Genomic DNA, 15,318 nt, shown 5'->3' on the forward strand with positions numbered 1-15,318 from the left:
GCCAGCTGGCACAGCAGCACAGCACCTTTGCAAGAGACCTAATTTTAGATTTGCAGAACCTGGCAGTACCGGCTGCCTCCATGTGTATTAGGCTGTTGTTTGTACTATCTGTTGCACTAAATTATAACATTCAATTTCAGGTTTCTTTGCCAACTTATTAATAAGGGCCAGGCTATTCAGAGCTGTTGATAAGGACAAAAAAGTGTTTTAATTTTGTGAAGTCTTTGGGTTCATGCTATTGTTTTTTATTAATTTACACCTTTTGGCTGCTCTAGGATATTAACTTGTGTGGTGAAATATCATCTTCTTGTATTTTAAATCTGTGTTGAGAGGAGGCTGAAATAAATCCTTTGGAGTAAGAGCAGAAATCAGCTATATTAAATTGTCAAAAATGGAGGCAGAGCTATTTGGAGAGCTGGCTTTCATTTTTCTGGGATAGAAAGTAGAAGATATTGAGCACATCATAAAATTCTATAATGATTTGTCTAGCTAACTAGAATATAATGTGAGGAGCAAGGACCTGTCAATTAGTTCTTGTAATCACTAGTAGCCAGTGTGTAATACTCAGACAAGTCTTGGGTGTAATTCTAAAAGACTTAGTAAAATTATTTGCATTAGAAGAGAAAATGCAAATATTTGTGTACAGTAGCAGTGAAGTTACATAACCTAAAGCTTCCTGGAGATGGATTCTGCAGTGTGTATCTGGAATATTGAAGTAGGTAGTTTTTGTGAAATTCATTAGTGTTGCTTTGAATTCTTGTTAATATATTTTCTGGATTTCTTTCAGCTCTTCGTTGTAGTCTCCAGTTTCTTGGAAACATTGCAGCAGGAAATGGAGATTCCCAGAATAGCATTTGGAAGTGTGCTTTCCCAGATCTCTTCTTGTAAGCATGGATGCGGGTTTTTTTTCTAGTGTCATTTCCGTGGTTGTATTCAAATCTTTTGTACATACTGGTTGTGCCTTTGCTAGCACCGTGAAGCTCTGAAAAATAACTTTGGTGAGAATGGGCTGGTTGAGACCATATCCTGTACATGTTTTTTGTTAGTCAACCGCAGGAGTCAGAACCTTTAAAAACCTGCTTGTTCTAAACTAACAGTAAATTGATTTAATTTAACAGAAACTGGAAGAAAACTATTTTGAATGATGAGCTTCAAACATAAGCTTTATTTCAGACATGTTTTCAAGTAGTTACACTCATTTCCGAGAACACAGCATTTTCTTTTCTCATGTTGCTGCTGTGCAGATCTGTCAGTACTGGTGGATCAAATGTAACCTACAAAAGTTTCTTAATCTTCATCTCTTTTAATCCTTCTGTCCCCCTCCTAGCCTCACCAGAATATCTTCCTGGGGATTTGATGACATACGTGTAAGGAAGTATTACATAGACTATTTTGTGCAGACACATGACAATATTGTTGATGTGTTCAGCCAGATTCTTCATAGTGAGCTGGTGACAAAGGCGCTTTCATTCAATTTGATAATCATTCTCAGTGGGTTTTTGGAGCCCACTTGTTAGCACCCGATGTAGGAAGACCTTACGATAAGAAAAGCAGTTCCAATTTAGCAATAATTTTGTAAACTTCCTGTGAAGTTTGACCTTCATTTATGAGTTGGATATTTTTCCATGCAGGTGACTTTTATCCATCTTAGGCAGTGAGAAACTCGTGGTTCTCTGAAAGACAGCAAAGGACAACTCAGCAAGCTCAGTGCCACTAGTGTGTTTTTCCACGGCCAGTTTTAACTTGCCCTTAACTCCATATTTTCTCTTGAAGGACGTGCCTGACATACAGCGATGAGAAAATTGTCACCTATTGCTGCATGGTCCTGTTCACCTGCCTGAATTCAGAGCGAGTGAGAGAACTGCTGGATCCTGGGAACTTGGCTGTGACTCTTCACGTCCTGAGAGTCTACAAAGAGCAGTTGGAGTCTGAGTGGTCGTATGTATCTTTAAATTTTCTTTTTCCTCATCTCTTAATTAGGTGTTTTTCTGGTGTAAATCACTGTATTAAAATGTCTAAACTTATGACACTGCAAAGTAGTAAATGAAGATCTAATTAGAAATTAGTAATTTAGTATAGAGATAATTTTCATGATAGTTTCAATGACTCTTGATTGTTGATGAAATAAGACTGCTTTTTTTTGTTGAAGACATAAGAATTTTCAAATCATGGTCTGTTTTTCTTTTTTTAATGAAACAGGGTTCTAGAATGCAGACTAATTTATACTTGTGTGCTGGTTTGTGGAGATTTATTAAAGTTAGCACAGAATAGTCTTACAGACAGGTCATGCTAGGAAGACTTCTATGTCTAATGTTTGTGAGTGCGACATAAAATCTGGGGTTTTTCCTTTTTTGTTTTTTTAACGCATCCATTTTCTACTGCAACATGCAGTTATTTTTATACCGAAACAGGGAAGACTTTGTTTGTGAATCTTCATTTAATACTTTAAGAGCACCTAATCAGTGGCTTTATCCCTCTGAGCTTTTATATTTTTTACTAATGGCTATTCTTCTAAGTATTGTTGTCAGTTATGCCTTTGATGAATGTGCTGCCCTGCGTATCAAGGATGCACATTCAGCTAATTGTTACACTCTCTATTCCAAGGGGAAAAAAATTGTTTGTATGTTTTTGTAGTATTCTTTTAAAGATCATGTTTAAATTCAAAATTTAATTAGGAAGAATTGTTGGGGTTTTAGAAGCTATTTGGAAAGTCTTAACACCCAGACTTAAGATGATTGAATGAGAAGTAAGTGTCACTTTATAGTTTGCTTTTGTAGTGAAAAAAATGATCTGAAATTTATTTGTGGCTGGGCTTTTTTAATGACAAGGGCAATTTGCTTAGGACGTAAGTAGTTTTCAAAAAGCCAACTGTAAGTTTAGGGCCATGCAAAGAGACTTCTGTTTCAGAAATTACAAACTGAGTCTTTAGTTTTGATATCTGTCAATAACAAGTGTAAAATGTTGCTTTTCAGATCATTATCCTAATCATCCTTAATTTTCTTAATGTATTGAAGATATGTTGAAATTTGTTTTGACTGAGATACCAAAGTCGTCATGGTAAATTTATGTTTTGAAGATAAATGCATAATAAATGTAGCATCAAAATACATGCTGAGGGATCCATTTCCCTGATCTCTCTAGTGTGAAGTGGATTCTGTTGATGTTATGATGAAAATGTCTTACCTCCGCCATGGATGTCTGATGTGGGTGGGAAATGGTCTCTTTCCAGGGTAGTCTTGAAATGAAAAAGGGTCAAACTCTAACACTGAAAATTTGCAGCTGTACTTCAGGTCTCACTGAAGTATATCCCAGTAGGATTGCTGAAAGGAATTTACACAGCTGTGGCATTTGTAGAGAGCTAATGTCCTGTTGGAAAGGTTTGGGTCTCTTGTGCCACAGTTGGCAAAAGTCCTCAGCAACCATTTTATGGTATTATATGGCTGGACTGAAATACAGATTATTCTTGGAGGTTATGCTCACTGCTGACTCAAAAGTGACTGGAATTAAGATGTTTTTACCTTAAAGTTAAAAGTACCACTTAATTCCTGTCTACCTTCTTGTCTCTGAGCTGGAGCATCTGCTTTCATGTTACAAGTACGAGGTGGCTGCCACGTGTGTGTTTTTTCTTCCCCTTGGCAGGTCTTTCTTGCTGTCAGTTGCTGCTTTTAGGTATTAAAACTCTTTTCTTTGAATAACTACGTAAGCTCAGCTCATAGGCAGACTTCTATTCATTATTTTATTCCCTTCTGTTGTGCACTGAAATTTATGAAATTAATGTTCCTCTAAGACAGTATCCAATGCATTCTGCAAGTAAACAACTATGGTGCTCAAACTATTTTTGCAGTTGCTGCCATGAATTGTTAGGACAGAGAGAGGACATCCAGAATAAATATTTGGATTTAAGGCCATTGGCTGAAGTGTAGCCGCTCCCATGGAGTCCTCACTACTCCATTTAGCTAGCACATGTTGGGTTCTCTATTCCTCACCCATCACTAGAATACAAGCACACCTTTGAAGTCTTTATTTTGGTGAGTTGACAGCTCTTTCTCTGTTAATAATCCTATATTCATGTTTAGAGTCCAGTTTTCCATCTTCAAGTTGGAAAAGTCCTTAGGAAAATTTCAGGAGGAACCTCTTTCCAGGTGCCTCTTCCAAGTGTGAAGGGACAAGTCTTTTGCCTCTTCACAGCAGTTCTGTTAGACAGTTTCTATCCAAGGAAATCTGAGATTGTTCTGAGCAGTTCCTCAGAGCTTCTTTTTTAGAGGCAGCAGTTGGTAGCAGAACTTTTGCAGTTCTTCTTCTGTCTGCCATAAACTCCTCTCCCAGTTAGAGCAGTGGAAGGGTCTTCAAAGGCAGGATGTAGCTTTCTGGAATTTTCCTGTCATTTTTGCCTACTTCTCAAGTCACAAGACGTTGGGTAGAAGACTAAGATTTTGGGTCAGGAAAGAGGGAATATCTGAGGTGTTGGCTCTGATTCCTGAAAGGGGTGGTGTTGGGGGTCCCTTCCCCCCGCCGTGTAGCCCTGGGAGAGGGGCCCTGAGGGCACAGACACGGGTTTCCCTGCCCCTGCTCAGCCTCGTTCCCATTGGTTGGTTTGTGTTCCCTGCGCGGGCAGAAGGACCCTTGGTCCGGTGACTGGAACAGTTCCTCGGCAGAGCTCCGGCCATGCGGCTGGAGAAATAAACATCTCTCTGAAACAGCTATCAAGAATCTGTCTGTCCACATATATTTCCTTTCCACGGGACTCCTGGTTTGGTATATGTATGTTGCAGTATCCCTACTGCAACATAATGGTGGAGAATTGTGAGCAGAACGATCCCCGATCCCTAAGCAACTGATTTGTGTGAGTAAACCCTGGAAACTTTGGATTCCTCTTCTTGGTTTTGCTTTGCTATTCCATATCTAAACTATGGAGGAACAGTGGGAAGACTCTTGGCTCTCAGAGCCGCATATGGACGTTTATCTTAAACTTAAAATGATTCTTGAACAACAATTTGTAAATTTTAGCTTGATTCAAGCTCAAAAAGAACTGAAACACTTCCTGGCACGGTTGTTTAAGAACTTTTTCTATGTTTCTTGGGATTTAATTCTTACCAAGGGCTTTTGGAAAACCGTTTGGACACAGTTAATATTGGAGTCAAAATATATGCCGATGGAAGAATATTTTCGTGAATATTATTTAATTACTGAGACTGTTGAGCAATGTCAGCTGTGTCTTGGCGAAGGGAAGCCTGGCGCAGGGACCATGCGGCCCAGGCCACGTGCACCGAGTGCTCTGCGAGCAGCAGCAAGGCAGTTCCCGCGTGCGGGCGGAGCCAAGTGAGCCGCAGTGTCGGCAGCGGAGCGAGGCGCGGCGGGACCCGGCGGTGCCTGCCCGGCTCCGCACAGCGTATGGTGGAGCGAGCCCCGTGAATGCCCGACCGAGAGGGGCGGCGCGCGGGCGGCGGCGGCGGTAGAACGGAGCCGCGCCCAGCCGAAACGCGCGCTGGAGCAGGGCGCGGGGGAGTCGTTGCTTGGGGGCCCAGCCGAGACGTGGGTGCAGCGCCTGGCATCGGCAGCGAAGCTGCGACCAGAGGAGGCGACGCACGGAGAACTGAGCGGCGCGGCCCGGCCCGGCCCGCGCAGCCCCGAACGCGACCCCGGGAAGAGCGCGCAGGCACCAGCAGCTCTGACAATTCCAACATGGGAGCGACCGAAAGAGAGAGCAAAGATGCAGCGAGACAGAAAACAGCAGCCACTCGGAAAAAGGAAAAGATCATAGTACCTAAGATCTTAGGGATAGTAATATGGTATAATGTTAAGCAAAATTATGGTTTTATAACAAGGTGTGACAACCAGCAAGACATATTCGTGCATAGAACTGCTATTAAAAAGAATAACCCTGAAAAATGCATCCCAAGCTTGGGAGATGGAGAGGTGGTGGAATTCAAAATTATACGAGGTAGAAAAGGGTTACAAGCATCGCAGATCACTGGGCCTGATGGTGTTCCTGTAAAAGGCAGTATATATGCAAAAAATCGTAGTCATGTTAGACAATATCTCCATTGTAAGCCCCCCCTACAGTCTCCCTTTCCTAATCCCACCTTTCCCTTTTACCCTATGTCCTATTACCCCCAGTGTATTCCCAATCCGTTTTTTCATCCATGGTTTCCCTCACAAAACCATGCTTTTGCCAATTGTTTCCCCAAAAATCCCTTTCCAATGCCGAGTGGGGGATGAAAAGGGAGAGGGAAGAAGTTAAACCCTCTCCTGCCTCAGTTTCCCCACAAAGCATGCTCAGAGTTCTGTCTCCCTTCTGTCAACCCTAAGATGTTCCACAGAATCTGTTTGGACATTTAAAGACTCAGGAGGGTGGCTTGTTTTGTTTTGAAACAGTTCTTGTTATGTTTATCCAGTTGTTTTCATTCTCCTTTTATTAAAATAAAACGGGTGAGGTGTTGGGGTCCCTCCCCCGCCGTGTAGCCCTGGGAGAGGGGCCCTGAGGGCACAGACACGGGGTTTCCCTGTCCCTGCTCAGCCTCGTTCCCGTTGGTTGGTTTGTGTTCCCTGCGCGGGCAGAAGGACCCTTGGTCCCGTGACTGGGACAGTTCCTCGGCAGAGCCCCGGCCTTGCGGCTGGAGAAATAAACATCTCTGAAACAGCTATCAAGAATCTGTCTGTCCATATATATTTCCTTTCCACAGGACTCCTGGTTTGGTATATGCGTGTTGCAGTATCCCCACTGCAACAGGGTGGGTCATGGGAAATAAGTTCAGCAACTTCTGATTCTAATCAGTGATGGAAAGCCAAGTCATTGACTTCCTAAGCAGTTATTGAAACAGAGAAGATCTGTTTCGCACATCAGCATAGTGGAATTTTGAGACTAAGCACTGATGCAGTTTTAAAGTGTGTTTGTAGATTGACAACGTAACAAAAAGTTGCCTTAGAACTTGAAAGAAAGAGAGTGCTGTGATGCACATTTAAGTGTGTTTCATGGGTGATACACATTCTATTAAGTATTTTTGTGGCATGCTTTGAGCTAAGAAATAGTTAATAAAGGAGGAAGTCAATTATATAAGGAATGCCCTGGTCAAATTTTGTGTTCAGTTTTTCTGTGATCATGTTTCTCTGGATCAGATGGTCTGAAGGCTCATTTCATTAAGCTTGTGGTTACTTGTCAGCCTCAGAAATGCTTCTATCTCTGAAATCTGTGAAGCTGGAGAAAGTAATATACACATTCAATAAATATTCTAATGATTTAAGAACTGATGCATCCTTCTCTTTCTCTTTTAGAAGGCTGATCTTCTCAACAGCTCCAGGATTATTTGCATATTGCTATCTTTGCCATTTTTAATGTTAGATGCTGAATGGCATATTGAAATAATATTAATTAACATATATTAGACAATGTATTTTTACATTGCCTCTAAACTTATATTCAGTACTTATATTCAAGCTCCTGAACTTGTTTCAGGCTAGCAGTCCTGTAATCTTGAATACAGGGAGCGAATCTGAGGTTGCTGCTGCTGGTCTGACTCTCAAGAGCAATGACAGGAGGAGGCAGATGGTATATATCTCCAACTGGGGTTCTTAAAAATACTTGTCTGGCTGGCTGGTAGCCCTTTGTAGCTGGGCTTGTGGAGAGTGCCCCGAGCTTGCTGCTTTGCAAAGTTGCAAGGTGTATGATGTTACAAAATGTACTTCAAAGAGTAAGTCTTTGTAAAGACACTAACTCTGCAGAAGCAAGCTTCCTTCCTTTCTTGGATCTATCTGATTTCTGGCATACCCTAATTAACTGATCCTATCTCCTCAACAGTTCTTTGCTGTGCAGTTGTCTTCTAGAAAACATGCTGTTCTTTGCAGAGTGAGCTACTGCCTGAGCTTTTAGCTCAGGAATTAACACCGCCTAACTGTGGTGGAAAATGTGCTACTCTGGCCTGGTTCATCAGGGACCATTCCTGTCCTAGCTTTAGTCCTGAAATTTTGCTCTTTAATGTGGGCTTCCCCTTTCAGGAACAGGTTTCTTCTAATTTGCTCTGCTCATGATCATGGTTGTGGGTTAGCATTGCCTCTAAAATGCTTCTTTGCACATAGAAAGTCTTTAAACCTCTCAGTTCAGTTCAGTTGTTTCCACCTTCTTGTGATCTTTTATTTCCCTTTTCTTTTAGTGTTACTTAGTTCTTTTTGATCTGTTCCTAAACAGCAGCAGGTCTGTCTCCTAAACTGTTACTGGTTTTTCTTCATCTTTTTGGGTCTGCTTCCTCCATCCCTCTCTTCCATCTTATGTTTCTATTCAAAGAGGTGATCATGGTTTTCAAGGCCTTGTGTGACAGTAATTTATTTTCTGTGTATCTTCCATCTTTCCAAAGTATCTCTAATGATACACAAATTTAATTCTGAACTGTTGATGTATTGAGTTGAACATGAATCATAGGATGGTTTGGGTTGGAAGGGGCCTTAAAGCTCATCCAGTTCCAGCTCCCTGGTGATAAGGACAGTAGAACAGAACAGCATTTTACTCACTTGATAAGGATAGCAGAACAGAATAACATTGTACTCTTATCAACTAAAGGGAACATTGTAGCCTTGGAGAAGCAGACAAAACAGAAGTCATACAAAACGCAGGCAGGATGGCATCTCAGCTCTGCAAGGCTGACAAACAGAAGTTATGCAAAACAATGATATTGTGCTTACACAGAAGTGGGGGTTGAGCAGTAGCCACCTGAAAAGGACACTGGATGTTGAAGACAGACCCCAAAGAACCATATAAGGACTTCCAATAAGGGGTGCAACTGTGTAAAATAAAGTCAAGGAAGTCGCTCGTGAATATGTAATCAGTGTGTGTGATAAAAATTCTGTTCACCTGATGCTCGGAGCACTCAGTTGGAGGAAGGATCCCCTTGGGTGCTCGATGCTGCCATAAAGAAAGCCTGCTTTCTAATACTCAAACTGTGTTAGAAAGTTTCCATCTGGCCAATTTCAATATCACTGCCATGAGCAGGAACACCTTCCACTATCCCGGGTTGCTCCAAGCTCTGTCCAGCCTGGCCTTGGACACTTCCAGGGATGGGGCAGCCACAGCTTCTCTGGGAAACCTGTGCCAGGGCCTTACCACCCTCACCAGGAGGAATTTCTTCCCTGTATCTAATCTAAGCCTACTCTCTGTCAGTTTGTATCCATTCCCCCTTGTCTTATCACTACAGTTCCTGATGAAAAGTCCCTTTCCAGCTTCCCTGTAACCCTTTCAGATACTGGAAAGTGCTGCGAGGTTTCCACACAACCTTCTCCAGGCTGAACAGCCCCAACTCTGTCATTCTGTCTCAATAAGGGAAGTGCTCCAGTCCCGTTACTAACTTTGTGGCCTCCTCTGGACTTGCTCCAATACTTTAAATATGTTAATGTTTAAATATCTTAAACACATCAGCAAACTTGTTCCATAAGCTGATTCTTGTTCTGGTGCTGCTTGGTTTCAACAGCCACTTCCTACCAAAGGATGCTGTCAGGAAATTGGACATATCCATCCTTTAGGAAACAAAGCTGAAATATAACTGAGTATAACTGTTCAGTAACTGAAATGTATTTTCTACTTTATTTCTGTGTGATTGCTACCGAGGTCTGAAGAGCCCTCTGTTACAAACTACCACGCCGTTCCAAAGAAACACTCTGTTTTATTTTTTCAGTAATATGAGAGAGCCTTTGGCTCTGGAAAATTGTGGAGCCTTTCAAAAGTTGTATCTCTGTGTTTCCACGTACATCCACATCCACTCCCTCCTGGTTTTGTATTCATCAGTAGCAAAGTATGTCACACAGTGTAGAAGGTACAGTATTTAGAAGAGAAACCAACAGACAATCCTACATGAGATCTATTTTAGAATATTGAACCTGGAAAAATATGTGTTTTGTAAAATAATTAGGAAAAAGTAGTACAAAAAAATTACATTATAATTTATTGTAACCTGTGTTCTAAAAGCTGTTTATTTTAGAAATACTTTGGTGGCTCCGTTAGAGATGAGAGTATAGCTTGTATCATCAGTTTTTCCAAGTGTGTGCATGGGGCAGTTCAGCTCATACGGACAGGAAAAACAGGTTGTATTTCTGATTCCTGAAGAGCAAAGAACAAAAATCCTCCATTTTAAAATAAGAGACATAATATGCCTTTTGGCTTTCAGAAAAATGATATTAGGAGTGTGGTCAGCTGTTTGGCATTGAAGTAAGTTTTGCTGAACATCCACTTTCTTTTTGAAACCACAGCTCAATGATGACTATAAAGATTAGGATGTGGAGCTACCCCTCCCCATTTTTTTGCCTTTGGTTATTTTGTCCTGGCTTGTGGAAAGATGTGTACAGAGAAACTGGTACTTCTGTAGCAAGGAGTCTCGCCTGTGGGCACAGATTTAAAGGCAAGGATAGAACTCTTCAGTACTGCTCCTTTTTGCTTAGTTGGTGTGTGTGTGTGGTAAAGAAACTTTTTTTTTCATTGGGCTGGCAACTGTGTTTTTCTGTCGGACAGTTTAGGATGTCCTCCACCCCCTTCTTCTTCTCTCCGGAAAGTAATTATTTTTTTAATTCCAGGAAAGTTGCAGTTGCATTGCAGGTTCCAAGTTCAGCTGTGGTTTTAAATAGTACCGACACTTGGAAAAGTTTCCTTAATTTTAGAGATCTGAGTAGCTTCTACTTTCTATTTGCAGTAGCAGTGAATTGGCACAGATTTCCTCAATCTTTCAAAGCCCAGCCTCATACGTTTAATTATCTTGTCACCTCTTTCTTCTTGTGTATATTGTGGAGAGGGGGGAGCAGGAAGTGCTGTTAGCCATTGCTAATCATCTTCCATTTTTTTCTTGGTAGCTCTTCAGAAAAAAATTATTTCAATTTTACATATAAGTTAGATTTAATCGCTCTTTAGTGCCTTTCAGATGTAGCTGTCAAATTGAGTGGGAGTATCTTCTGAATCAGAGAAATACTGCACATAATCCGAATCAGAATTTAGTCTTCTAGACCTCAGAGTTTACCTGGTGGGGGCCAGTAGGGAGGATGCTTTCATTATGGGAATGCCTTTGGAAGATGGAAGGACGTTCACTGTTGTGCTTGGTTCAGCACAGGAGAGGAGTATTGTGATGTTTGATACTTAGGACCAAGCCTTAAATATGAAAATGTGTTTCTTTATTCTCCTTCTGAGCGAGAAGTGCTGGTGTGGGAGTGGGGTGAATTATCTCATTTCTAGAGGTTTTATGACAGCACATGTTCCATTTGTTGTTAAATAGCTTTATACTTGTAATTGTTTATTTAAACTGTTTTGGTAGGGTTCTTCTATTCTTGTGCAAGGATGAAATTTACTTCTACTTCTAAAATATATTCTGATTCCAAATAATTCCTCATTAGGCATATTGCTTTTTTAGCATCTAAAGAGGCTGGTGATAAGAGTTCAAAAGTTGGCTCAAAGTAGCTGAATTTTCTTCTTTACTTTTCTTCAAAACGTGGATGATTTATTACATTTGTTTGTTAAATTACAGTAAAAATATAGCTATTTAGTTCTTACTAAATATTTTGGATAGAGCAGCATTATTGTAGGGTGATGAAAAATGCTTTTGGTTTTGAGATTGAAAAAGAAGGTTGCTGATCAAGTAGAGAATTGCCATGTTTTGTTCTTCGTACTTGGAAAGCATGTGTGGGGTTGTCTCCCTCTTTTTCTGAGACTGAGGAAACTGTTCCCTAAATTTGCTAATGGGATAAAATCAACTGTAGCATGTAGCATGACATTTGATGATAAAGTTGATTGCTTACACCCAGCTTTGATTGGAACAAGCTTAGTGGCCATTTGTAATATACTGAGTGCAAATGTATCTCATACCACTTTGTCTTGGCTGCTTCTGAGCATCACTTTGGTACAATGCAGGCCTTGTGCTGTCATAAAGTCTTTGAACATCTCCTGCTGTATTTATCTACTATGGAAGCGCTTGTTTTTTTAGGATTTTAGCCAAAGAATTTTTCAAGAGTCGAGAAAATTGGCATATTTAACACTGTTCATTTGTTACTGTGTTACGCTTGCATAACAGCTTTAATTTTCGCCATTTCCTTCACTAAATTACAGTGGGCTTCAGTTTATTCCAGTGGTTCTGCTGTTGGCCCCCAGAGAGAGCTTACGTCTCCTCCCAAAGCCTTTTGTGTGCATTTGAAATGCCATGTTCAGTCAGTAACCCAAAACTGAATATCTTTTTTGATTTCAGAATTGTGGATGGTCTTACTTTTCCTCTTCTTTTTCCATGCCACAAATGAAAAACAGGAGAGCTGAGAGGACTAAAGATAGTAAATTGAATTTGCTGCATCCTTGCTTAGCTACCTCCAAAATTTCTGGGCATAATGAAGGAGCTGGAAGTGCTTTACTCCACTACCGATTCTTCTGTTGTCTCTTGGTGATGATGCTTGTGCTCTGTTCTGCATGACACGGTGTAGACAGTGGATAAGATAAAAGATACACTTAAATACAGAAGCAGATACTTCATAGAATCACAGACTGGTTTGGGTTGGAAAGGACCTTAAAGCCCATCTCCTTCCACCCCCTGCCATGGGCAGGGACACCTTCCACTAGACCAAGGTTGCTCCTAGCCCCGTCCAGCCTGATCTTGGACACTTCCAGGGATGGGGCAGCCACAGCTTTTTTTTGTTTTTTTTCTGAGGTGTTGCATCACATCATGAAACCAGAAGGTAAGAATCAGAAATTTTAGTCTAAAATACTCCAAGCTCCTCGAGCAGTAGAGGTCTAGTCCACAGAATGTGCAAAATGTGTGTGAGGAAGTACAGGAGCACAGACCCAAGTAACAGCTGAACTACAGGCCTTCTGCTTTGCAGTAGTGATCGGGAACGTGAACCTAGTAGCTGCAGATCTTCTTCTGTGATAATTATTGATCACTTTTAAATTACAAGGCAAATAGTCAAGAAGGTTTCTTCAATGTAGTCTTAAACATAAAAATGAAGCTTTAAATTCATAGCCCAAATTGCAAAATGGAAAAATCAGGCTTCAGGCTGTCTCCTCAAATGCACTTTTTTACTCCACTGCATTGTCAGCTGAAATTTGTACATTCTTAGGCCAAGTTCTGTGTTTTGGGCAGCACTGATCTGTGCTATTTTCTTCTGCAGCTCCACACAAAAGTCTGTGGTTCTACTTAAGTCCGTGAAAAATGAAGTTGATTGTGATGATTCTGAAGGTTTAACTGTGGATGGCTGTGAGTTGTTAGTTCAGGAACTGTGGAAGATTTGCGCTTGCCTGCCCTGCTGATGGCTCGACTTGGGTGTTACGTCTGAGTCTGGGCAGCTCGGTTGGATACATTTGTGTAGCTGACTTTGGGCAAGTCTTTGTGTTTTTTGAAATTTGTTGAAAAACTCTTGGATCAATTCTACACTCCTTAGCATGCCAGTTTTAAGTTGATGGTTCCTTATACCTCTGCAGACTTTTTTTGTGAATGAGTGTACAAATATCAGTAAAAAGAAGTGCAACAGAAAATAGTTTTTCTTCCTCCCCCTCTTAAAAATGTTGAGTTTTCAGTAACTGAGCCAGATGCTGGCTAAGTACACAGTTACCATTAGAAATATAATGGCTATTAATCTTTTGGACCTCTTATTCTCCTGTTTGCCCAATCGGCATTGAGTAGTTGTCCAAAAAACACTTTGTTGCAGCTGGAAGGCTTCATTGTGATCTTCTTATTAGCTATGTAATGGATTACAGCTATGCAAAATAAAGGCTGTCAGCAAAGGGAAAACTAGGGAGGAGGTGGAGGAAATATTGAAATTGCTTGGTTTTAATATTATTTTAGCTGCTCTTCCTCTGTAGCTTCATCAGCTCAGAGGATACTCTGAGACTTGACTTGTAATTATTGTAGCCTAGATAAGCTACTTTCAAAATGCATTGTTTCATTTGTGTGTACCTGTGCAGCATAAATATCACTGCTAGTGCTCCTAGGGATGTGATTTCAAGAGCTAAATACTTTTACCTACTTTGTTTTTTTCCCATAATGCTGGGAGTATGACTTTGGGTTGAAATTAAATGACTGTCACCTGCTGTGGACTGCTGTGGATGGTGCTTGGGAAAGCAAACGGTGTAAATACTAGCATTAGCACAAGACCAGGCTAACCATATTTTCCAGAGAAGTATTAAGAAGAAAGAACGAGCCGTTGCCAGTTTTGGATAGATTGTTTTTGAAAGAGACTCTTTTTTGAGGAAGGTTGGTATCATAGATACCTCACAACACTTTGGTGAAGAGAAAGAGGGAACCAGTGGCCGGTTTGTCGACTTCTGGTCATTTGTTGGTCTTTTTGTATTCCAGACAGAAACTCTGAATATGGTGTGAGAAAGGGAAGGTGGTGAAAGGAAGAAAAAAGCTTGATAATTTATTACAAAATATACTTCACTGTATTTCAACTGGCAAGATCCTTGTGTTAAAGTTGGGGGTATCTTGTGCAGGGCTGGGAGTTGAACTGGATGATCTTTGTGGGTCCCTTCCAGCCCATGAGACACTATGATTCCATATCTACCTGCCTTGTAAAACAAGGACTTAGAACTGGTTCTCAGCTTAGATCTCTTATTACACAAGGAGGGTATGTTTTTGAAGCTGAGAAAAGGACTTTGCTGCCTTGCATCTGACAAAGAACTTCCCATTTGCTTTGATGCTTTGTTAGATTGCCTTTTTTAAAGAAAAATCAATATATTATTTGGGTACTTTTTTGACTGTTTGGGCTTACTAATGGTGTTGTGATGAATAGAATAATAATTTTCAATCTTAAATTTTGGCTTTTTGCTTAGATGCGTAAACAGTGGATGAGCATTTTATTGTTTGAATTGTGGTGTATCTAACTGGCCTAATACTCCAGCCAGCTTTCCTTCAGACATGTGAGTAAAAGTGTGCTGAATTGATGAGTAATGGTCGTCGCTATGTTAGGAAAAAAACTGCAGGACAGTGTGCAATTATTTTGTGACAATTTGTATCTATTAGCAAGTAGGACCAAAACCGCAACACATGTTCATCTACAAGTAGAACTAACTTTGGAGTTAGTTGTGGATACTGCTTTTACAGCACCAGTAAGGCTTTCTTTTTCTTTTCCTTCAGGTTCCTGATTTTTACAGAGCATTTGCTGAAATGTCCAGAGCTGGTAAAAGCCCTCTATGCCAAACTGAGCAATCAAGAAAGGTAACCCCAAAACCAATGCGGCTTTTAGTATTTAGCATTCCATATAGAGTATCCTGTTCACATGATTGAAAAACCGCATGGTTTCATAGTTGGCACAAAATCTCTAAATACATGTTTCTATGTCAGTAATGGTTTTAAATTGGTTGGTTAACATTACAGC

At 40.7% G+C, this 15,318-nt stretch overlaps 1 protein-coding gene across 4 annotated transcripts in view; it reads left to right on the plus strand.

The window, feature by feature from the left end:
• The window catches only part of ATXN10 (ataxin 10), a 98,952-nt gene that overhangs the window by 24,908 nt on the left and 58,726 nt on the right, over positions 1-15,318 (plus strand). For 3 of the 4 annotated variants that reach the window (XM_032106480.1, XM_032106483.1, XM_032106481.1), the window contains exons 4-6: positions 788-884; positions 1,774-1,938; positions 15,078-15,158. In XM_032106480.1, the coding sequence (XP_031962371.1) occupies positions 788-884; positions 1,774-1,938; positions 15,078-15,158 (343 nt within the window). The remainder of the gene's footprint in view (positions 1-787; positions 885-1,773; positions 1,939-15,077; positions 15,159-15,318) is intronic. The other variant, XM_032106482.1, reaches the window with a different exon arrangement.

Source organism: Corvus moneduloides, chromosome 4, assembly GCF_009650955.1.
Source record: "Corvus moneduloides isolate bCorMon1 chromosome 4, bCorMon1.pri, whole genome shotgun sequence".
Lineage (NCBI taxonomy): Eukaryota > Metazoa > Chordata > Aves > Passeriformes > Corvidae > Corvus > Corvus moneduloides.